This window comes from Sinohyriopsis cumingii, chromosome 18 (genome assembly GCF_028554795.1).
Source record: "Sinohyriopsis cumingii isolate HCF-2022 chromosome 18, ASM2855479v2, whole genome shotgun sequence".
Lineage (NCBI taxonomy): Eukaryota > Metazoa > Mollusca > Bivalvia > Unionida > Unionidae > Sinohyriopsis > Sinohyriopsis cumingii.
This window is the reverse complement of record NC_142978.1, coordinates 1,652,608-1,678,077: the sequence shown is the minus strand read 5'-3', so window position 1 is coordinate 1,678,077 and position 25,470 is coordinate 1,652,608. Positions and strand designations below refer to the sequence as shown.

Below are 25,470 nucleotides of genomic sequence, written 5' to 3'. Positions count from 1 at the left end.
TGTAAACATATCAAGTCCGATACAATGTAAGAAATTATTTTGTTACCAAATTTGGTACGTTGGAGTTCTTTTGAATAGTAAAGATGATTTTTGATACTTGGCAGTTAAAAAACAAGAAATTGACTTGTCATGGATTTCTGGAAATGTTTCTCAGCCACTAGAGCTTCAAGTCCCTGTTTTGACAACAGCTGTCCTGAAAATCATATAATGATTGTGCAGTCTTACAAAGGAATACATGCACTTAACATATCAGCATAAGCAATAGTACAAGTCACATGGCTCATGTATGCGCTGTGAAGTTCTATGTGACCCACTGTTATGCGTTGGGGTGGGGTGCTCCCAATATTTATTTGAATTACTATGGAATTCCCACCCTGGCTCATTTTTGTAGGAAGTGAAATTAGTGATAGAGAGAGGTAAAGCTCCAAGCCCCCAGTCAGCAATACCGACAGTTAAATTATTAAGAACACAAAGTTGAAATTCAAAAGAATAACAGTTTAATACAAATTAAACGATATTAATTTCTCAACCAATCTTCTTCCTCTCGACCATGTAACAACCTATTTCATCATGTGATTTTAGTGTGAGATGGCCTTCCCCTGTACTTGGTTTCTACTCATCTGTGTTTACTCTGCCAATTCCTTTCCACCTTCTGGCGTTCTCCGTACTCTGATTCTTCCTATCCTCTAACCCTTTTGTCTCCTTTTCTCCTCCTCCTTCTCTCTCTCTTTCTCCAGCAACTAGGCTTGTTCTCAGCCTACTGCCTTGTTCTTTCCTGTCTCTGAGACTCGGGACTTAACTACCTGGTAGTTCTGTCCCCAAAAGCTTTCTACGAAAAACACAAGGACGTTAGCATTTGTGTTAGCCATCTCGCCTCACACTACATCAACAATCAGTCATCAGATAAAGGCTATCTACATCTTCGGTCACGCATTTGTGCACATCAAAAAACCCAGACGTTCTTAAAGAAACAACGTTGCAATAAGAGCGGTATCCTACTTATCATACAGAAATCACTAAATTGCGTCACATCAATATATATATATATATATTCTTAATCTTATTATTCTCAACAATATCACAACAATCCGACGCATTTCTGTACATACACTCACACAAATATTCAAATATCCATATTATTTAAATTTACACACTGCAACCATTTCCAAAGTTACAATTTAATTCAACAATTGCAAAATCTAGAATATCACATAAATAAATACACTAGTTTACCACGAAGTAACTAAATAGCGAATTACAATATTAATTCTGACGAGCGAGCAATCTACATAATCAGCTCATTTCTCAAGTACTCATGTAAATTAAACAATACAAAGGTAATTCTATGTACTAACGATTCTAGTAAGTAAATATACATACTGCACATAATTACAATTACAATGCCGTAACATTCTGCAACAATTGAGCAAATAACTCACTGACCTTTACGAAGCTTTCTGTCCTTGAATGTACCAAGGTTTCTTTTCCCGCCAAATCATGAGTGGCTCCTGGAGTTATTGCTACAACTTGTCAGCACGATGCTTCACAATGACTAATTCGTTCCCAGTCCAAATGACTTAAATTCTGGTTCGAATTGATGGCCCCACCCTTTCTCAGTTCTGATTGGATATCAATTCTACCCCAGTCGGTCCATCTTAACAGACGAGCCTCAGGCCATCTGTCAAAGCGGGAGATTTACAACAGCAACAAGGGTCCTTTGTTCTAGCATAAAGCTTCTAACGTCTACATGTTAGTTTTGACACGTAACGAAGAGAACCCTTGTACAAACACGAATCGCCACGGCAGTGCAGGGTCGACATACTCATGGCGCTAACCCATTCCTTTGTTCCTGACTTACGTAATCGCGGGCAGGCAAACGTGACATGCGCATTTACTCATTTTAAATTAAATATAAATTGTTCTTTTAAAATTTAACACTTATTTTCTTTAACCAAAGTCTATTCAGTCCTGATTATTGAATGATCTGCACCTTAACTGTCACCAAGAAAATTCCAGATGAAAATTAACTATCGCTGTGGACTTTTACAATGGTGGCCACATACTAAACTTTGGTCCAAATAAGAGCAGGTTAGTGGAATCATCAAAATCAAGGGTAATATGAATTTGTTTATCAATATGCATAGCTTCTATTGTGACATCACAGCACGTAACATTCAATCCGGATTGTACTGGATCACACTTTTAGGTTAATTTCTTCCAAAAATTGTCTACATACTTTAACATTGATTATGCTACTCTCGGGGCATTTAAATAATGACCTTCCAAAGAAATATGGATATATATGAATCTGATTGAAGTGAATACTTGCCATTTAAAGGTATGTAGAATCAAATTCTAAAAATTTACACCCATTACTGAAATAGTCTGTGTTGAATGCTTTCATGACCCATGGGACTTGTACTATAGAAAATCACCCCAAAATTGACATTTTTTTCTTTCTTAATCTAACATTTTTTTGGAACAAATATCTTTCCTAACAAACATTTGGCCATCACATTGGCACATGTGACATGCCAATCATGTGTTTAAAGGAACATAAATATAGTTTGTAATATTCAGATTTAATTTGTGAGAAATTTAACTGTTTTTTTAAAGAATTTTTTTATATTATTTTGTCATGAAAAAAGAAAACATGCTGTTAATATTATTAAATTTGTAACTGGATTATCTGGGAATTTCCTTACATTCCATGCTGATTGTAACTGGATTATCTGGGAATTTCCTTACATTCCATGCTGATTGTAACTGGATTATCTGGGAATTTCCTTACATTCCATGCTGATTGTAACTGGGAATTTCCTTACATTCCATGCTGATTGTAACTGGAAATTTCCTTACATTCCATGCTGATTGTAACTGGGAATTTCCTTACATTCCATGCTGATTGTAACTGGATTATCTGGGAATTTCCTTACATTCCATGCTGATTGTAACTGGATTATCTGGGAATTTCCTTACATTCCATGCTGATTGTAACTGGGAATTTCCTTACATTCCATGCTGATTGTAACTGGAAATTTCCTTACATTCCATGCTGATTGTAACTGGGAATTTCCTTACATTCCATGCTGATTGTAACTGGATTATCTGGGAATTTCCTTACATTCCATGCTGATTGTAACTGGATTATCTGGGAATTTCCTTACATTCCATGCTGATTACAACTGGGTTATCTGGGAATTTCCTTACATTCCATGCTGATAAAAACTAATGAAGTACCAGTACATTAAAATAAGCATGGTGGTACTAATACCACTGGAAAAAAATATTAATGTAAACTGGCATACTGATAATAGACCACACCTCTACATGATACACAGTTCATTCTATATAACTTGTATTATTTTCCCAGTGGCTCCCGATAATGTTAAAATTTTTTTTATTCCCCTTTATTTTATATTTAATTTGTGTTTGATTTGATTTGATTGTTTGTGGGTTTTTGAATCTTTTTATTTTCTTTACATGCCAATGTAATGTAATTTTTTTACTAGGAATTTGATATTTTCCAGAAAATTCAGTTTGACCTTTCCATAATTGCCTAAATAATAGAAACACTGTTTCTATTTTTGACTTAATTCCTGTCCTCGATTGAGGGTCAAGTAAACAACTTTTATTCTCAGAGTAAAATGATATGTTCTTATCAAGGACATACAGGGGCTGCATGATTTTTACATGTAAACCTGATCATGTGATTCTCTATTTTGCAATTAGGTATTTCCAAAATTGTGAAATACTTAGTATTAATAGTAATCTTTAGAGAGAGAACTGAAGAGTTTTTGCGCTTTTAAACACTTGATGCCTAGTTGTTTTCTTCTATTGTGACCAATATTGAATTTTTGAGTTTTTGTTTTATTTTAATTTTTCGGATTGTAAAGGATTAATTGGTTTCTCTGGAAATACTTTGTGCTTGTACAGAATTCTTGAACAAAAACATTTCTTAAAATTTTATTTGGATTTCCAAGACCGGAGGATTAATTATTGTGTTTCTACAAGGAACTGTAGACTTCAACACAGTACAAGTTACAGTATATGTCATTGCCTTCCATCTTGGATTCTTTGTTGGGACTCGAACTTGAAATCATTAGAACATTTTATTATTAGGACTTGTACAATTTTATTTGTGGATTATTCTTGGATTATTTTTGGATTTTATTCTTAAAACTGTAAGTTCTTATTTTGTTCTCCATTTTTACAGAAATTTTCCAGGGAAATAAATTATTTGTTAAATTTGTCAAAGCTTGTTGTTTTCACTCTTTCTTGTGTTGCTGGTTATTTGAGCCTAAACACAAAACATAAGACATATGTCCATCCATCTGTTTATGTTTGCTTGTCTGGTCTGTAACCTTGGAGAGATTTTCTTGAAACTCTGCCAAAGTATATATTGTGACTAGATGGTGTGTTGTGTACCTACCAAGGGCCCCCAGTCTCAAGGTCATGGTCAAAGATAGACTAATTCTGTGACTTGCATCCTTATCCATCATATAACATATGAACCCCTGAACATCCAGTTTTGAATTGGTGAAGATATTTTAATGAAATTTTACCGATTTATAATGTATAGATGGTGTGTCACATTACATAGACACACCCCTACCTCAAGGTGATGGTCAGGACAAAGAACAAAATGGGAATTCTGTGACCTCTCTGTCTGGAGTACAAGTTTTGAATCACCTAGAAAACTTAATGAAGTTTTAGTCAATTATATATTACATATAGCCTGTGGCACATACCTTAGCCTTGCCTCCTGCCCTAGGTCAAGGTCACAGCAGGGGAAAATAAAATTCTTTGATTTGGTATCCCTGTTTTGAGGATACTTGTTTGAATCATTAGAGATTTTAGTAAATTATAATATGCATTGATAGTGTGTCTCATATCAGTCTTTAATATCTTTCTCATTGTTAGAGCAAGCAAAAATAGTAATCTCTATTCATGTACATGTGTAACTTTTAATCCAGTTTTGGCTCATTTATATATCTTTGGTAGCCTAATATCTCACACTTGAAGGTCAAGGTTTTAACCATGGGTAATTTAAGTTAATGGTATCTTGCAATATCCAGGCTGTCATTATTAATGTTATAAAATAGTCAAGTCTCTAGCTAGAATGTCAAGGTCATTAGCAGGGAAAGGTCAATAGAATGGCATATCAAGTACCATTTGTATACTTGGAGAGAAAAAAACTCCAATAAAAACAGTTATGTGAAAGTATGACCATGATCCATGAGCTATAGTGATTGTAAAGAACATTGTTACCTCGAGAATTTCCAGCTGACACAACCCCTTGGATATACTAGCCTCCACACAGAGCAGATTTTGCCACTGTCAACTGTCAGATATATTTACTTAATTTTTGTTTATAAAGAGGTCTGGGAATAATTGAGTATGATAACAAAAAGCATAGTATAATTCCTGAAGGCACATTTGTGATTCACCTGACTGGACCCTTAATTTGAATGTCAACCTTCAACAGAGACTGCAAATTACCTCACATAGTTTATTGATAGCTTCTTAGTTGTTCACATCACCACACTGAATAATGCCAACTACAGGTATGTGGTCATACCTGAGTGACTATAGCCATTTCTGTTGAACAGATATCCCAGAATGCATAGTCTGTTTCATAAAACAAATCAGTTTTAGTTACTTGTAAACATATACCAATAATGGACATTCTTGAATTTATTGGACCAAAGGGTTTGACTGTTTCTATCAGAACAAGACATAGAGCAAAATGCAAGATTTTGTTTACTCCTGCCTGTCAAGGTTGTGTCTAGCAGAACACAATTTTCAGCAATCTTTGTAAAAAGAAATTTAAAAACAATAGAGACCTTTCTTGACATCACATTATATGCCCTGCCATTGTATAAACAATATGCAGATATTCTTAATGCTAATATAAAAAAAATATTGACATGGAGCAGTTTTATAAAATGTGTTTGTTACAGAGGTGAATAAACAGCTTAGTGGTAAAAAAAAAAACATCCACCCAAGCACAGATTACATAATTCATTGACAGTAGCTAAGGTCATGATGTGGTAAAAATGGTTTGCTGGAGAACCAATTAGGCAGATTTGTATGAAGTGGAACAAAACAGTTTGCTTAAAGTAAGGTAAATCTGAAGAAAACACGTTAAAGAAACAAAGAAACACAGCAGCAATTCAGGGAAGGATGAGGCTCAGTGAATGAGCAGATTCCAGCAAAACGAAATTTTAGAAGTGGTAGAGTTTGACTTTGTGAAGAGGAACAGCAAGGGGGGGGGGGTGCATTTTTTTCATGCACACTGCAGACACAATGTTGACATCAGGCACACTGGAATGTACAGCATTTGTCACAATCCAACATTTAGACAATGCACAAATGCAGAACTCAATCCAAAAAGTAACTAACATAAATCAAATTGATGCCAATCTGACACTCAGTATGTCCACCATAGTAGCTAATTTTAAAAATTTTGTTATTGTTAAAGAATATCGTGTTTCAAGAGATAGTTTGAAAACACAGCAGTTAAAAGGAAGAAATGGTCATATCTTTAATTCCTGGAAATTCTTCTTGCCCGGTAGGAAATTAGTTCCGTTAGGGACTCTTGATTTTTTATAATTTTTGCTACTGTTTTTTTAAAAAAAGAAACCAAACAAATAAATGACCATTAGCAGCTAATAGTTTAAAATTTTCTTAGATACCCATCTGATTTTATAAAGTCATTTCGTCATGTCACAGAAATATGTTGTTTGTAATCTTATGCATTAATCCTATACATTTTTAATAGAAAAACGTGGTTATTTACTGCACAAACATCCTTGCCAACTTTGTATGGGATCATGGGTGAGGAGGCTTTCCTTTCTCTCTCTTAAGATATTAGTTTGAAGATGCATTGAAATATCACAAAAGAAATTTAATTTGAGATAATGGTAGGGTGAGATTATATAAATCCATGAAGAATGAAAATATATTTTGCAAAAATTTACACCAGAGTCCATGGGGGAGAGGGAGGGGGAATCTGAGGAGCATCAGACACACATCATAGCATGCAGATGAGCTAGGGCAATTTCCAGTACACTGTTGTGTACATGCCATCAATGTGTAATGGCACCTGTCCATTTGTAATTAACTAAAGAACTTGCAAGGTCAAGGGTAGAGCATGTGCCCAAACTAGCCCATTCTCACTAGGGACTATTTGAGCCTGTCCTCAAACCCCTTCTACCTGAAAAGGAGATACAATAGACCCAGTCAGAACATGTAACAATAATTTTTGTCACTGCAATTTAGCTGTCCATGGAAAGAATGTCTCAATATAAAACATCCATTTCACTGAGCATTATGGAAAATATTGACAAGAAGTCGATATAAATGTCTTTTAGAGAGCTGCACTAATTCCTTGTCACATATTCACCTTTAGATAATTTAATGTTGACAAAAGTAAGTTACAGAATAGGCATCATCTTTTGTTGGTTTCATTGATACATTTTTTTTTAAAGCAACATATATTTGACATGATGGGTTAGATGAAAAATTGAATATGCAGAATTATTTGCATCTGCAGAAAGACTAAAATGCTGTGCCATAAGCTGGTATTGCTTACAGTAGGAAAATACAATAGATTGCTCAAGAGATGCTTCAAGAATTGCCTTCTTTAAAAAGATAATACGGAAGATAAAAATAAAACCTTTTTCTTTATACAAATATATATTAGGACAGATCTGAATGATAACCTGGGCAGGTATGGAACCCAGAAGTCTTGGACGATGAGTCATGCTCAGCATGATGCCAACTAATTTATATATCTTTCTATTTATTATTTACTGCCTATATCATGTATATCTTGTTTAATGTTGATTTGAAATGATTTATCCCAGATACCAGAATGGAAAGCATATGGGTATTTGTGCTCATATAGCATGCAAATGGTTTCAACAGGTAAGTTGTTTTTGTAATGAATCATATCAGTATAAACCATTATACCTGGCTGTAACAATCTTTAGGTGAAAAACAAAGTGCCAAAACATACTTTTAATGAAGTAACAGTTAATTGACTTGGTTCATCTAACGGATGAATATCAGATTTTCTTACCATGATGGCAGCTGTCAGGTTACTAAAGTAAACGTTGCACAGGTCATGTAGGTGTACAGTTAAGATTATATGTATTTCATTGATTGGTGTCATTTTTGAGAGTATGATTACACATAATTTTAAATGGCAGTTTTAGAGTTTATTTCACAGCTTGTTGATCAGTATTTATTGTAAGATCATTATATAATTAACCTAGGAAATACATGTGACAAAGTCAGTGTTAAAATATGAGGACATTTTTAGATGAGGTGTGATCCATTTCATGATTTGAAACTTGATTGAATGTCACACACTATGATGTCATAATGAAAGCACTGTCTATTGGAGAAATTATTGGCTACCCTTATCAATGGAAGGATTAGATCTGACCTCTTTTCTTGACCCAGTTTAATGCCCAACCACGATTGTAAAACCCATAGCACTCAATAATTTTCAAACTGGAGGTTTTGTGATGATGACTAAGGTGTAGATCACTTGATAATCAGGATTAGACGGACTTGGTAAAACAAAAAACTTAGCAGTTACATAGTATGGTGATAGTAATGTACAGCTTGACCACAACTTAGGTCTGATTTTACAACTTGATAATATTGGCAGAGTTCTTTTTTAACCTTGAAATTGTTGACAGATACCACCATGTTGGCCAATTCTGCGTGTTGGGTAATTCTGCACAGCGATATATCATTTCTGTAAACATTGGATCACGTGCTATTTTGGGTCAAAAATCCATTTTGTATCAAGAAAGAATGATCATTCTTTAAGAAAAGTGTAAAAAAATACCTGACATTTCAACTCGAAAGGCATATGAAAATATGATTTCCAAATGGCAATGTGAAGACCCACTCCATGACCTAATACCTGTAACCCAGAAAATCCTATTTACAATGTATCTTTTAGAATCATACAAATAAATACATTGTATAAAAGATGGAAATGTATACTTTACAAAATTCTGCATCTTAATACAAGTTTTGCAAGAAGTTGTCCCACTCATATAATATCATCTGCTACCCATTGTGTCAACTTACTGCAACAATGGCATTCTTAAGAAACTGCCAGGTGTATAGTCTGTTTCTAAATTCTTTAGTAATTCTTCCCCATAAACAAGACGTTGTAAACACATTACATCCTATTCATTGTTGTTTCTCTTCCACATAATAGCTTATTTTTTTTAAAATGTTGAACTTTACTAAAATTTTTTACAAGATCGGTTTAGTTTGTTTAATATCTCTTGCCATTTATTGGCATTGTTACATTGAATTTTGTAAAACTAGATATAAACCTGACCTAATTACTCGACTGAAATGCTGACAGAAACAGTTGAAAGTAATGTATTTCGTTTCTGTAGCCTGATGGATAAACATCACATCTTTTCAAAGCTGTGCTCAGAATAGGCCAGCATATCGTGAGTCAGGAAAATGTGGGGGTGGTATCCTCTGTGTCCAAAATTAAAATTATTTGAACAGAATATTCTGGTGACAATTGCCTCTTTTCAGATTGTAAGCATTGCACTATTTTATTTTCATCAATCGGTCGAATTCGGTAAGTGTTTTTCTTCAGTATTGGAGACAGAAACCTTATTTGTGCAGAAATGCCCAACAGCATTGTAATAATTACCTAGCATATGCAGAGGCACATTTGTTAACTCTTCAACATGTTATTTACAGTTAAACAAGTCATTTTATGATGCACTGTAAAATGGATTAATATAAGTGGGACTTTCTGTTGGACATGTTTTGACAGATGAATTGGACTTTTAGTCCAACATGTTTTATACATAGGATTGGGACTTTTCATTTAACATTGTTTTGACATGAATGGACTCTCAGTCTAAAATGCTTAAACATGCATGGGACTTTTAGTCTAACATGTTCTTTTGACCTGAATGGGATTTGGTCTTATATCGTGTTTTAACATGAATGGAACTTTTAGTTTAGTATGTTGTTTTGACATGAATGGGACTTTTAGTCTGCAGGCTGTATCCTTATACCTTTTAACACAGTAAAATTCTGAAGGGTGCATGTAAAAAAATCAGCAGTGCGTCATCATAGGCACCCAAAAATTAATAATTTCATTTATGGACATTTTCTCTGCATCCGAATTCGGTAAAAGTCAAGTATATCATCAGGAGACTTGATTTACCACTAAGGCCATGCCACATGCTTCTCAGTTATCAATATAGCCATGTGCTTTGCCTGAAATCGAAGCAAGTAAATTGTAACAAATAATATTTCATATTGATGGTGACTGATGGTTTGATGCAAATGAAAAAAACATGTATCTGAAGGCTGCAGGAGGCGACAGAATAAAACTTAATGACTCGGACAAATGGGTCATTTCCTCAGCATCTGATACCACTACTTTGAGAGATAATTTAGGCAATCAATCATAAAGAAATTAATGCACAAGAAAATTGAATAATGGTACTACTAATTAATGATGCCAGATAAAAATGTACGCAAAACTGGGTCAAAATGACAATTCTTTTGGTTTTCTTTCTCCAGTTTGCAAGCAGTATAAAAAAAAATTGAAGATTGGTTTATATGGGAACAGTATTATTTCCATAGTAACATATCAGTATGTGTATATTGAATAAGAACATGTAAATATAATTTTACATTAAGCACTTAAGAAAATATTAGTATGAAAATAATGTAATAATTTCAAGGAATTTAATGTACGTATTCCTAATTATGCTGATGCAAGTAATAATTTCAAAATAAATGATGATTTAATAGGCAGTGTTAGTAAAAAAAACTATAAATTCAACCGTTGAGGCACAAAGGGTTTCTTTTTAATGGAAGACTGGAGATAGCACTGCATGATAATAAATTTGTAAGATGAACTCATTTGCCATCAATCATGTTAGTGCTCTGACCTTTACCCTTCAATAATTAAATGTCTTCTATGACCCATTAAAATTGATATTATTGTTATCAAACTTTCTTTATCAAAGCAACTCTAAATACTCCTTTTAATAAGTAATTTTCACCTTGTTGGAGCATACAGTTTCACCTGTACTTGAGGTTAGAATTTATATACAGTTCTACTTCTGTTTGCATTGTTAAGGTAAATTACTGTAAGGTACAAGAATTTCTTTCTGCATCATAATTTCATGTGTGTACATGTTATTTATAAGATACTTATCTTGATTTGAAATGCTGCCTGACATTTCCTATATGATAGTATTTAGGAGGGTCTTATTTTTATGTTATAGTAGGATTCATTATTTATTATAAAGAATGTTGAAACAGAGACCCTCACCTGCCATTGCAATGGCAGATTTGGGTCTCTGTTGTTCTGCTGATTATTCCCAACAAACTGCATTGACATGGAGCTGCTGTTTTGTGCAGTGGCAGATCTGGATCTGTGCAGTTTGTTTGTGAATTAGACTTGTGAGCATACATGTAAGTATCATCTTCGTTCCACAAGTTTAGAAAAAAAAGATCAGATGAGAAGTCAACAATTTTGTGGTAATAAAGTAATTGTGAACTTCAGTATAGAATCATTTGCTACAAAACTCAGTACAGGACCATTTATTACAATCTCTGTACATGACCATTTGTTACAAACTCATTACAAGACCAATTTTTTACAATTTCTGTAAAGGACCATTAGTTACAAACTCAGTGCAAGACCATTTGTTGAAATCTCTATTTGGTAATTAATTTATTTAAATTAAGTTTCCTAAAAGGCTGTTTCATATATAATATTTCCAGTTAGACCAAACTCTGTTGGCTTCAGCTTGGATTATTTGATTGCTAAGTTTGCTTTTTCTCAAATTGAATATAATTATTGGTTAATTGGTAGATTTCATTAGCCATAGGTTCTATTTAAAAAAGAAAGTGTTCCCTCAGATGATATAAACAGTGCATAGGATATAGACAGAATGAATTTATTTTGCACCTTATTTTGTTGTTCTTTTATTACTCTACCAGCTGGCATTATATTATCACTGTATACAGCGTCAGTTAACTTTATTACACTATAGTCCCCAATTTCCAAACAACTATATCAGATTGCAGTCTCATGTCAGTAGACAAGTACAATTAGGAGCATACTTTGTGTGGCCTTGTGTACTTGGTGGTTCCATTAAATGATTCCTGTCAACTTTACTCATAGAGACAATGTCCATATGTGATTATATTAATTTATTTTGAAACAGACTATACTACAGAACCTGTCAACCTAGTCTAGTCATGTGACCTTAATATGTATAACAGGTGAAAACTGTTCTGTTAGTATGATAGTGTTCTATGCAAGGCCCATGGCAAGATTTAAGAGGGAGAGAGTGAGCTATGCCAACACAATTTTGAACTTGTAGAGCCTCAGAGTTAGAGCTAGAACTCAAAAAGTTACTGTAGGGGACTTTACCCTCTCTTAAAGTTACCTGTCAACTTCACAGTGGGAATATGTACCCTGAATGACAATGTTCAGCCTAAAGAAAAAGCAGGTGTCACTCAAAAAGAAGGAAGGATATGTCAAAGGAGATGAGGTGAGAATTGTTACACCTATTTGCATGTCTACATGTTTGTTTGTGTACTTATTTCAGCACACCTATGATGGACTTATTAGTCAACCTGGCAGCTAGCAGTCGTTTAAACCCTACCAAACATACACTGTGTGTTTTGTCCCCGGATCGCAAAAAAATGGTGGATTATAAGGCCCACCAAACAGTGGGGTCACTGACAACTCCAGAGAATAGGACAGTCTTGTTGCAAATTGTTCCCAAGAAAACGGAAGAGGAGAAAAAGAAGTCAAAAAGTGCTCAGCCGTTTGAGGTATTTATTTGTTCATTGGGATTGAATTTTTGTACATGCGCCTGGTATGTATTAAACACATGGCATGCAGTTACTGTATCTCACATCAGTCTTAATGTACATTAGGTGTAAACAAAATTGTATACTTCCATCCATTTTTAACAGCGATAGAGACAGAAATTTATGTCATTTCCTAGAAGTTGGAAAATATCACTTATATTTTGCTTTTGTATCACCATCCTGTCAAATGGAAGTGTACGTCCATTTTCCTTCAGGTTTCCTGGTAACAACTGAACAAGCTGCACTTTGCCATGCAAAAGGAAGTTACATTTTATGAAACAAATTTGTTTCAAGTTCCAATAATTTGTCCAATCCTATTGTAAATAAATGTCAGAATGATGCCTTTATTCCTGTATCAGGTCCCCATTGGAGTCTTTCACAGCATCCTGCCAGAAACAGTTCAATCACTATAAGCTTGGCCTATAAGAATTGTGTCTCTAATGGGGAAAAATGATTCTTGTTTTATGTGTGTGTTGTTTTATGTGTTCATTCATAAACTGCAATATTCATGCTCATATCATCTGGTTAATATTTAATTCAATTCATTATTTGGGATGGAGTTGAAATGTACAGCGTTTTCTTTTGTTTTTCAGGCAAGTATAGTTTATGTTATTAAATAATTGGAAAATTGATAGGTATATGACAAAAATATCATTATCAAAGTAATTTGATCTTGATTGCTTGGTCACCTCTTGTTCTCAGCATCTGAAAATTCGTATCATGACTTGACACACAATGATCCCAATTTTCTGATGCAGAAAACTTGACAAGATCCCATTACTGTGATAATATATATTTATCTTTGCAGGTGTTGCCAGCTTTAGGACATGTTTTGCATTATTGAACATATATGCTTAGATAATGTTTTATAGTTATAAAAAATTTGTTTTCTTAAATTTCAAGACAGTCACGTTGCTGGATAGATAATGGAATTTGGTTTACCCCATAATCTGATTTGATAGTCAATGTTCATGAATGTATGCATTTTACAATTTGCAAACGCTGGCCCCCGCCACCTCCCCTGACATTGCTTGTATAGCTCACACTCATCTGTATACACACTCCCACTGATAATGTACATACATACTATCCTAAATGATAAAACGGACATGGGATTGGTATCTTAACTGATGCCATATGCATCTGCCATTTGTGCCAAAAGCCATTAGCATTCCATCAAGGTAATAATAATAATAATAATAATAATAATAATAATATACTTTATTTAGAGATGATAACTTGATTAGTTACAGAACTATTTTACCTTGAGGCCTTTTAGCTGTTATGTAAAATATATATAGAGGATAATAATAATAATTATTATTATTATTATTATAACCTTGATGCCTTTTAGCTGTTATGTAAAATATATATAAAGGATCTCAAATGGGTAATGATTTAATATTGAGTTTACGAAACAAGTTGAATAATGTCCATCTCTTGCAAGCCTTGGCAGCTGGTATGTGGCAGTCCACGAAACATCTGCTTTAGTTCATTCAGAAACAAATGTAATCAACCAAAATGTAAACCATGTATGTGAGTGTACATGATTTGATTACAAAAAGTGCTGGCCATCTGCATCCATTGTTTGTTCACAATAGAAAATAGTCCTTTATGAGTGCAATATGAAGTTGCGTGCGAGTTCAGTATTGTAAAATACTGAACATTTCTGAGAATGCAAAGTTAACAGAGAAAAAAACGAGCATATAGTAATGTTGGATGTGTGAATGGATGATTTATAGATGCAGATATTCCAGATTTACAGTAATGTATTTATAACCGGATATTTGCAATATTCGATTTGGAACAGTAGACTGTTGTAGACATAGACAAATTTAGGAATTTTATCAGATGAGCTATTTTAAGGCATAAACATGCTGAGGTTGGCTAACGTTTGTTTCCGTTTGGAGTGCGGTTTATGTCCACATTCTTTTGTGAACAGGGGTGAGTTTATTCTTCTTTAAGTTAATATTTGAACCACTGTTGTATATAGGGTGGATTCCATGTTACAGGTATAACCGACCACTTTTCACACAAATGCATAAATAGAACAATTCTAGTTTTTTTTCTTGTTGTTGTTGTTAGGCATTTAACGCCATTTTGCAGCATATGATAAATACATGGTGTTACAAGCCCATGTGGGGTAAATAGACCATATTCAGACAGACGTGTCTTTCTGCCATAATTCCTTTTGGGCAGTTGATTGAAAAAAATGGCTGCCAAAATGTTAGTAGTAAAGTAAAATCAAAAAGTTCCAGTAGGCAGTGTAATGAAACTTTCCCATGATCACAACCAACCAGTAAAAGAATATTACACAAGAATTTTATGGGATTATTTTGACCAATCACAATCACATAAAGTGATATAAACTGCATACACTATAGGTACAGTGTACCAACTATGTGATAAATAGTAGATACAACATGTCATAAATTTAGCTTGACGCTAAAGAATTGATTCTAAAAATGAAAGTATCAGCCTGGAACATACACAGTCATCTGTAAACACATAAACATTATATAAAATATAAAATTTCATCTTGCACTGAAAAAATTAGCTGTGAAAAAAAAAAAAAAAAATACAGAAAAGCAGGCAATATTCATTGTTTTTACTAGAACCGTTTAGTTGTCTAAAAATTTCATCCATTTGAGACATGGATTATGAAAAGTAGAATGCTAGGAGCCTGACTTCTGTCACTGGGAATGTTGTTCCATACCAGTGGAACAGTATATTGAAAACTTCTTTTTAAAACATTTCCTTTGGCCATGGTATAATTTGATTGTTGTTTCTAACAGACAGTAAATTTGGAGTACCATCAACATCTGTGATCGACTTGTGTGTTTCCGTTCATTTGTTTTTTAGGTAGCAAATACTTGCTGCCAGGGTAAAAAAAATAAAAAATAAAATCACTCACTGGAGGCAGAGTAGAAAACTAAAAATAATGAAGTTCTTACAATAATTGGGCCTCACCCTTTCCTTCCCCTGATACATGTATGTGGATAAAGTGTGACACAGCTGTCCAGTGTTCTAGTGGAGATGCACTCCTAGAACACTGTACAGTGTATCTCCACTGGAACAATGTACAGGGTTCAATGCTATATAAAGGTGCAGAATGTTAAGTCACCCTATACTGAGGTTGATTTGGTATTGCACTACAGTCATTGCCAAAATTGAAGTCCATTAGCGTACTCATGTTATATGAGGGATTCTGTTATATTGGGATGCATTACCATACTTGTATTATATGAGGGACCATGCTATGCTGAAATCAGTTACCAAATTTCAGTGTTATATGAGTGACCTTGATATACTGAGATCTGTTACTATACTTGTGTATCATGTGGGATGAGGCCTCCTGCTGTACTGAGATTTATTAATGTGTTACATGAGAGAAGCTGCTAAAATGAGATCCATGACCATACTTGTTATACGAGGACCCCGCTAACATGAGATCCATGACCAACTAGTGTTGTATGAAGACCCTGCTAACATGAAATCCATGACCAACTAGTGTTGTATGAAGACCCTGTTAACATGAAATCCATGAACATACTTGTGTTGTATGAAGACCCTGCTAACATGAAATCCATGAACATACTTGTGATGTATGATGACCCAACTATGAGATCCATAACCATACTTGTTTTGTATGAGGACCCTGTTATAACATGAGATCCATGACCTTGTGTTGTATGAATCCAATGCTAACATGAGAGATCCATGGCTTTGCTATTTGTGTTGTACAAGGACACTGCTAATGAGACCCATGACCATACTTTTTTGTGTTGTATGAGGACCCTGCTAACATGAGATACATGATCATACTTGTGTTGTATGAGGACCCTGCTAACATGAGATCCATTACCATACTTTTTTGTGTTGTATGAGGACCCTGCTAACATGAGATACATGATCATACTTGTGTTGTATGAGGACCATGTTATAACATGAAATCCACGACCATACTTACATTGTATGAAGACCCTGCTAACACAAGATCCATTACCATACTTTTTGTGTTGTACGAGGACCCTGCTAACATGAGATCCATGATCATACTTGTGTTGTATGAGGACTGTGTTATAACATGAAATCCATGACCATACTTACATTGTATGAAGACCCTGCTAACATGAGATCCATAACCACACTTTTTGCACTGTGTGAGGACCCTGCTAACATGAGATCCATAACCATACTTTTTGTACTGTATGAGGACCTTGCTAATATGAGATCCATGACCATACTTTTTGTGTTGTACGAGGACCCTGTTAACATGAGATCCATGACCATACTTGTGTTGTATGAGGACCGTGTTATAACATGAAATCCATGACCATACTTACATTGTATGAAGACCCTGCTAACATGAGATCCATGACCATACTTTTTGCACTGTGTGAGGACCCTGCTAACATGAGATCCATAACCATACTTTTTGTACTGTATGAGGACCTTGCTAACATGAGATCCATGACCATACTTTTTGTGTTGTACGAGGACCCTGCTAACATGAGATCCATGAGAATACTTCTTGTGTTGTACGAGGACCCTGCTAACATGAGATCCATGACCATACTTTTTGTGTTGTATGAGGACCCTACTAACACGAGATCCATGACCATACTTTTTGTGTTGTACAAGGACCCTGCTAATATGATATCCATGACCATGCTCATATTATATATGTTATAACATGATCCATTATCATTCTCTAGTCCCTGATTGCCATACTCATGTTAAATGATGGACCCTGTTATAACGTGATCGATTATCATTGACATACTCATGTTATATGATGGACCTGTTATAACAAAGCCATCCTATTCTAGTCCCTCATTGCCATTCTGACATTAAGTTAGGGACCCTGTTATAACATGATCAATTATCATTGTCATACTCATGTTATATGATGGACCCTGTTATAACAAGACTATCATACTCTAGTCTCTCATTGCCATTCTGACATTAAGTTAGGGACCCTGTTATAACATGATCCATCATAATACTCTAGTCTCCCATTGATATATTTGTGTTATATGAAGAACTATGGTATAGTGAGACACGTTTTAGTCAGGGACTATGAAGGCAATTGTTATTGTGAGGATAACTGTTTAACTATGTTCAAAAGTCACTCTTCTTTGTTAATGTATGACAAAATTTTATCCATTTACTCCCATTCCTGTTCAGACCATCTATTCATCACATGTATCAAATAGAATTTAAGAAATTCTGGGATTGAAAAGCTAGTCCCAGATACCTCAGGGTGTATGAACCATTGTTTTTTCCTTTACCCATAACACCAAGATTTGTTAGACTGCCAGCATATGATACCATATTAAAATGACAAATTTATGAGGCTTCCCCTCACAGGTGAAATACACTAATTATTTACAGTATATAATTACTATGCCATGTACAGGTATATAGTTCATTCAGGGTTACAGTAATAGTTTTTATACATTGTACAGGTATATAGTTCATACATTGTATAGGTATATAGGTAATATATTGTTCACACCACACACACACACACACACACACACACAGACAGATATATATATATATATATATATATATATATATATATATATATATATATATATATATATATATATATATATATATATATATATATATATATATTATACAGTTCATATGCAGTGTTTGGGAATATAGTTGATATAATTTAAACCCTGAACAAATAAATACAGTGACTCATTCACTGGAATATAATTCCTGTACATATATCCTCAGTAAAATGAATACATTTGGCCTTTTCCTACCAGGAATACATGTGAAATTATTGCATTTCTCTGCATTACATTTATTTAGAAGTTCATCATGTACATGTAGTATATTTTTGTTTTAGGAAGTTTTTTTAAATACAGTTTGTAATATGTTGATTAAAAAACCCACTAAATTCTGCATGAGTGAATCCAGCTGCCTGTGCAATCTTTGTTTTTGTAAAAGAATTTCATGTTCTCTTGTCTTTGTAATGGACCTTGCCAGAATTTTATCTTAGCTCCAGCCACAACCTTTTGAAAAAGAGACTATTGTATGATACACTAAAAACTGAATAATTTTATTATATGTAGTATAGGTGCAAAATTTGAGCAAAATTTAGCTTCTGATCTGCCATTTACATGCTTACTAGTTGAGTGCAAGCAACAAAGATCCTGATCTGATGCAGCATAATGTACCTGCAGATACGGGTCTATGCTGTTTGTTCTTCTGATTACTCCTAACAAAATTCATAGACCCAGATCTGCCAGAGCGTCATGTGATGGCAGATCTGGATTTGTGCAGTTTGCAGCTGGACTCCTCTTATAAGTGAGTATATACTGTGTATTTTTGGCTCAGAGATGTTGTACCACATTGTGCAACACAAAGCAACTTGTCCTGGTATGAAGCCTTATTTGACAGCCCTCTCACAGGCCATGGGGAATTAGATAAATCAGGTGATAAGCATGTGTCCCAATGATCTGTTTATTTTACATCAGTAAATTCATTTGCTCATTCAGTTACAGGACTGATTTAATTACAAGCATTCTGTTGTATTGAGGAACCCTGAGGTAATATGCTTGGTTATAACACACAATTTGGATATACATGTATAACACTATCATGTGATGGCTCCTGATGTTTCTTTTTTGCCTTAGATGTCTGGTATTCCATGATACTATAGCCAAGCTGATACAGATAATAGAACAGATTGGAATAATTGAACATTCAAATCTGAATACATTTTTGGGGTGAACATTCAAATAGAAAATTGTTGTTTGTTTACCTTATGAGTTTGGTTGCACTTTTGTAAAAGAAACAAACATGGCAAATGTGAACTATGTTGGACTAGAATAAGAAGGGAACAACTTTAAACCTGCTAAATCATCTGAAATTCAAACTCTGACTCACAATTTGATCCAAATGTCAAAATTCTGAGCATTTCACCTTGTATGAGATTCTTTTTGCTTAGCAGAATTTTTCAGTGTCCGATTTGGTCATTGTAAAGTCCATCACAAGGACAGTTCTGTTGGGATATATGATGCATTCTGTAGACCTGTACTCAGCAGATCCAAATTAAATTAAATTGGCCACATGCCATTTTCATTGTGAACAAAATTACATTCCCAGATAGCTATTTGAGATGGCCCTGCATTTAAGTGAATGGGGAATTGAGTACATGGTTGTACTTGGTTTGAAGATAAACAGGGAAAATAAAACCTAGTCATTTGATTTTTAGTCATCATTCTCCAAAATTGTATGATCCTAAACTTTCATTTAATTGGATTTGACTGACATTGTTTGTATTGTTTTCAAAACATTTCGTTGAGGGGAATATGTTTTTCAATGGAGGCTGTGTATAAATTCCAAAGTAGGCGAAGAAAAGTGAATGCACAGTATTTGATACATGTATTTAGACCCTCCAAAAGGGGATGTATGTGATACTTGTATTAATGTTGACAAATATCCCAATCATTTCATATGCTTAAAACAAATAGTAAAATCCGATATTTATTTCAGTCCCCCCACCCCAATAATTCATTTTTGTTTCAGAAACCTGTAGCTTACCGATCATAACTACTCTTCTTACACAGTAGTGATTCAGTTTTGTCAAGTAGGATGCTGTCTTAAAGCGGATTGTTATATAATTTGGCAGGTAGTAAAATTATGACTGGCATTATGTTTATGCCTTCCATCATCACTCAGCATGCATTCATCAACCACTTAGGTCACCTAAATGGTTAGAGCATCTGCTTGGATGCAGGAGGTCATGGGTTCAAACACCAGCCAAGTCATACCAATGACTTGTAAATATGTTACTAGCAGCTGCCTTATTTGGTGCTCAGCCTTACAAGCTTAGTATTGGTATTGGTCAGCCTGGTGTCAGATAATGTGATTGGGTGAGACATGATGCTACATATTTGTGGCTATTCAACCAAATGGTGTCGGCGAATTTAAACTTTTTGATAGCGAATGGACTTTGCCCCTAAAACCCCAACATATGTGTCCAAATATCAAAAATGGGTTGACAGGGGTCAGAGGAAACTTGGACACAGTGCTGGACATCACTATAAACTGCCTCACTGCAGACATCGTAGCGATGTGACTGATTTTTTTAAAAAACTTAGTTAAATATCCAAGTCTCACACACACACATGCATTCATCAAGTGTTTTATCATTGTTGCTGTACTGTGATGTGATAATTACATGCAATATGGTTGGCAGCTATGGACATTAGCTACCTCATAATGGGGGTCCCATTTACTACATTGGTCAGTGTCATATTTGCAGCCAACTACAAAGTAGGCCTAGATCTGCTATCACATATGCCAGGTAGACTGATTTAAAATCATGCCATATTTTCCCTAATCTAAAATGATCCCATATAGACCCTGATCTGAAATCATGCCATATAGACCATGATCTAAAATGATGCCAGGTAGACCCTATTTTAAACTCATGCCAGGTAGACCCTGATCCAAACTCGTTCCAGGTAGACTGTGATCTGAAATCACGTCATATAGACCATGATCTAAAATGATGCCAGGTTGACCCTAATTTAAACTCATGCCAGGTAGACCCTGATCTAAAATCATGCCAGGTAGACAGTGATCTAAAATCATGCCAAGTAGACCGTGATCTAAAATCATGCCAGTTGGACAGTGATCTCAAATCCTGCCAGGTAGACTCTAATCTAAACTCATGTCAGGTAGACTGTGATCTAAACTCATGCCAGGTAGACTGTGATCTAAACTCATGCCAGGTAGACTGTGATCTAAAATGATGCTAGGTTACAAAGACTGTAATTTAAAATCATGCCAGTTGGACAGTGATCTCTAATCATGCTAGGTAGACTCTGACCTAAAATCATGTCAGGTAGACACTTATCTAGAATCATGCCACTATGACTATGATTTAAACTTGTGTCAGGTAGACCCTTATCTAAAATCATGCCAGGTAGACCCTTATTTAAAATCATGCCAGGTAGACTCTGATCTAAAATCATGGGTTTAATAAAAAGAACACCATATAAACTAACAAGTCAGGTCAAACTGCAGACAACAAAGATCCAGGCCTGCTGTAGCATAATGCACCAGGAGATCAAGGTCCGTGCAGTTATACTGATTGTTCCTAACAAACTGCACAGACCCATTATGCAATGGCAGATCTGGGTCTTTATAGTTTGCAGTTGGGATCTTCATATAAATGAGTATATAGTATATATACAGTTTGCCATAATCAGTATGGATATTATGCAATATTGGATGTTGATCCTCTTTTATTGACCTTGATTCAACAGTTTGGGCAATAAATGCTGGAACATCTGACTTGAAATTACAAATGTTGGCCATTTGATTGTCTAGAATAGTTGGAGTGAAGCTTTATGATGGAAGGGCTTATAATGATTGTAATTGGGTGGGAGTTGTATCCAGATAATTGTTACAATTGATGCTTAAGGCACTTGAAGATAGACTTATTATGCTTTGACCTCACCAAGAAGCCAGAAGTTCCCTGCAGAATAATTGTCACTGATATTGACACGCTGACTTGATTTATGAACATGAATATGAGACAGTATACGTCATCCCATTAATTAGTAAATTACAGTCCAGAGAGTTCCATTTCAGCTGTTTCTAATTGGAACCATTGTGCTTCATTTTTATTTGTGGGCACCTCCATCCTCTTGCTATATGGAGCTATCGGCCTTTGAGGTGTTCCCCCATTGCATCTGAAAGTTTATAAATGCTTTTATGTGTTTTTGTATTCCCCACTTTATCATATGTTAGTTCTTCAGTAAAAAAATCAAACAGAATCAGGATAGAAAAATTTATTTAGATGTTTGTGATTTCAGGAGTTCCTCTGTAATTTTTCTATTAAGTTTGGTCATACTAATGTAGGGGTGCTGCTTAGAGCAGTCCCCACGTTTTCCCAAGACTCCCTGTTTGAATTTTAATGATGTGTAGTTCCTTCCGCCGACATTTAGGCCACATCATTGCCCCTATCTTTGTGATCTTAGCCAGAATTTTTTTCTTCTGTCCTGTGTATGCTGTAGGTGTGTTGCTCACCGGCAATTATGTAAGCCGCATATATTTTTGATTGTTTGATATTTTTATAAAAAAAGAAGGAAGGTTGAATGTTAGAATTTGTTTGGTTGTTCTTTTCTGCATATGAGGAGACCAGAGTTGTGTTCATGTAGTGCATGTATGTATGTATGCATGTGTGTGTATATATATATATATATCTGTGTGTGTGTGTGTGTGTGCGTGCATGGGTGTGTGCATGCGCACACGCGCTTTCTTTCTCAATGTGTACATTCATGTGTTCCTGGCATCTCCCTTTCAAAAGAATAAGGTTGCCAGTTTAAGTTTCCTGTTGCTGATTTAGGTGAAAATAAATTTTAAATAGAGGTGCATTTTTTATGTGTTGCAAAAAACTAAACAAAATTGTAAAAGAAAAATTGTTATTGTTTATTGTGTTGTATGTAGTGTGTTTGTATTATAAATGAATGCATCATGTTAATCTTCATTGAAAGCTTTACGCTTAAACCAAAAAAATTGCAAAAAGGTTACTTTTGTTCAGTAGAAGAGAATAAGTAAAAGAGAGCGACTGTGTATTTTTTTCTCAGTGTTTGTCCATATTCCATGCTTTTGGTTTTCGTTGGCTTCCCCGCAGACCTGTCTTCCTCACCTAGAGCCTCATAGCGTAGCACTGCAGGATCCTCGTCTCTTTCTTCAGTACTGTTGTGTATGGATGGATGGATGTATGCATGCACACAGGATCCTCATCTCTTTCTTCCAGTACCGTCATGTATGGATGGATGGATGTATGCATGCACACAGGGTCCTCATGTCTTTCTTCCAATACCGTCATGTATGGATGGATGGATGTATGCATGCACACAGGATCCTCATCTCTTTCTTCCAGTACTGTCATGTATGGATGGATGGATGTATGTATGCATGCACACATGCATGCATGTATCTTTGTATCTATAACTGCACATTAGTAATTACTCTAATGCTGTAGAGATTGGCTGCTGTGCTGAGTCCTTAAGCAAGATGTGACATGTTTTAAGTCAGTATAACCTATAAAGTGTGGATGTGTCATAAAGCAACCAAAATGATTTATAATGTACACTCAGCTGTAACAGCTATAAATGTAATGGTCAGTATGTAATGGTAGATGAATTTGCTATGATAATGTTAATTTTTGTATAAGTTGTAATCTAAAACTGGAACCAAAGTGCCATGATTAAGTTTACACTATAGCTGAACCCTTTAAAAGATATTGTGCTGATATTTGAGACTTTGTTGATAAAAATAGGAAGTGTTGACACTGAAGCCCACATTTCAATAGCTAAACTATTGATATAATAGGCAGAGAAACTTTGAGTGGGATGCCAACACCCGGGCAAGATGTTGATCTGACAGAACAATAAACATAGAAACATTTACTCAACAAACAAAAAAAATATTTAGTGTACATGAACACTTCAAACAGTAAACAACTGCTCTCAGTAAAGTCATAAGATGACTGTGTGTCTTAGTAATGAATACATGTTCTAACACATTAACATATGTTGATAACAAATTTAAAAAACAAACAAATCTGAAAGTTTTCCAGAAGTTGGATTTGTCATGAACATCTTTCACAACATACCATTTGGCCACCATGCTGACATATCTGACACATGTCCAACATTTGATTAAAGGATCATAAATATAATATTTCTAATATTCAAAATAAATTTATGGCAAATACAACTGTTACGCAAAAAACAAATATTTTTAAAAGAAAACTCTTCTTCTTCTTCTTCTTCTTATTATTATTATTATGACTACACCTGTGCAGGCATGGATCCCATTTTTTTTCTCAACAAGATGCCCCAAAACTTGACTAATTTGATGACTAAAGAAAATTGCAATCAAAATTTCAAACAATTTGAATCGGCATCATGAACTTCTAAATTTATAATAAGATGTCCTATATTTTTATGTTTCTTTACAAACAAAATTCTCAGTACTTTGAAAATAAAAATCTTTGATAAAATCTTCATTAACTGTTGACTGTTTTGATCGTAGATTTACAGAGATATTTTTTGTCTTGTTTCACTGTAACAGCAGACCTGTCTTGTATTATCATATTATATTATTTTTTTTATAAAATCAGATAAAGTGAATAAAAGTTAAAAGGTATGTTTCACCTCTGCTCTTTCAATTGACCACTCAGACACTTAGAAATATTATTTTTATGCAAAAAGCAGTGATGTAATACATAGATTGTTGCAGTTACTCAATGAGACACCTCTTGAAGTTATGTTTTTCATGATCTCTCAGATTCGTCAGCTTGAAAATAAAGATGATTTATATAAAAATGCAAACCATTCCAATAGATAAAGGTGTTCATTGACAATTATTCTAATTAAATAGCACCACTACCCTGTTTCCCCCTTTCCAATCCTGGTTTTCTTGTCTGGCCAGCATGGCACACACAATTTGTTATTTGTGAGAGGTACCTTGGTAAGTTATGTCCTAGCTTATAGTGTGATCCCGTTGCAC

General features: G+C 34.6%; 1 protein-coding gene across 19 annotated transcripts in view; it reads left to right on the top strand.

Moving 5' to 3' along the window:
• Positions 1-25,470, top strand: part of LOC149775957 (uncharacterized) — a 185,836-nt gene that overhangs the window by 88,471 nt on the left and 71,895 nt on the right. For 17 of the 19 annotated variants that reach the window (XM_089940789.1, XM_089940787.1, XM_089940793.1 and 14 more), the window contains one exon: positions 12,639-12,867. In XM_089940789.1, coding sequence (XP_089796915.1) covers positions 12,639-12,867 — 229 coding nt within the window. Of the gene's footprint in view, positions 1-12,343; positions 12,582-12,638; positions 12,868-19,343; positions 19,368-25,470 lie in introns of those variants that run through there. The other 2 variants (XM_089940797.1, XM_089940800.1) reach the window with 2 other exon arrangements.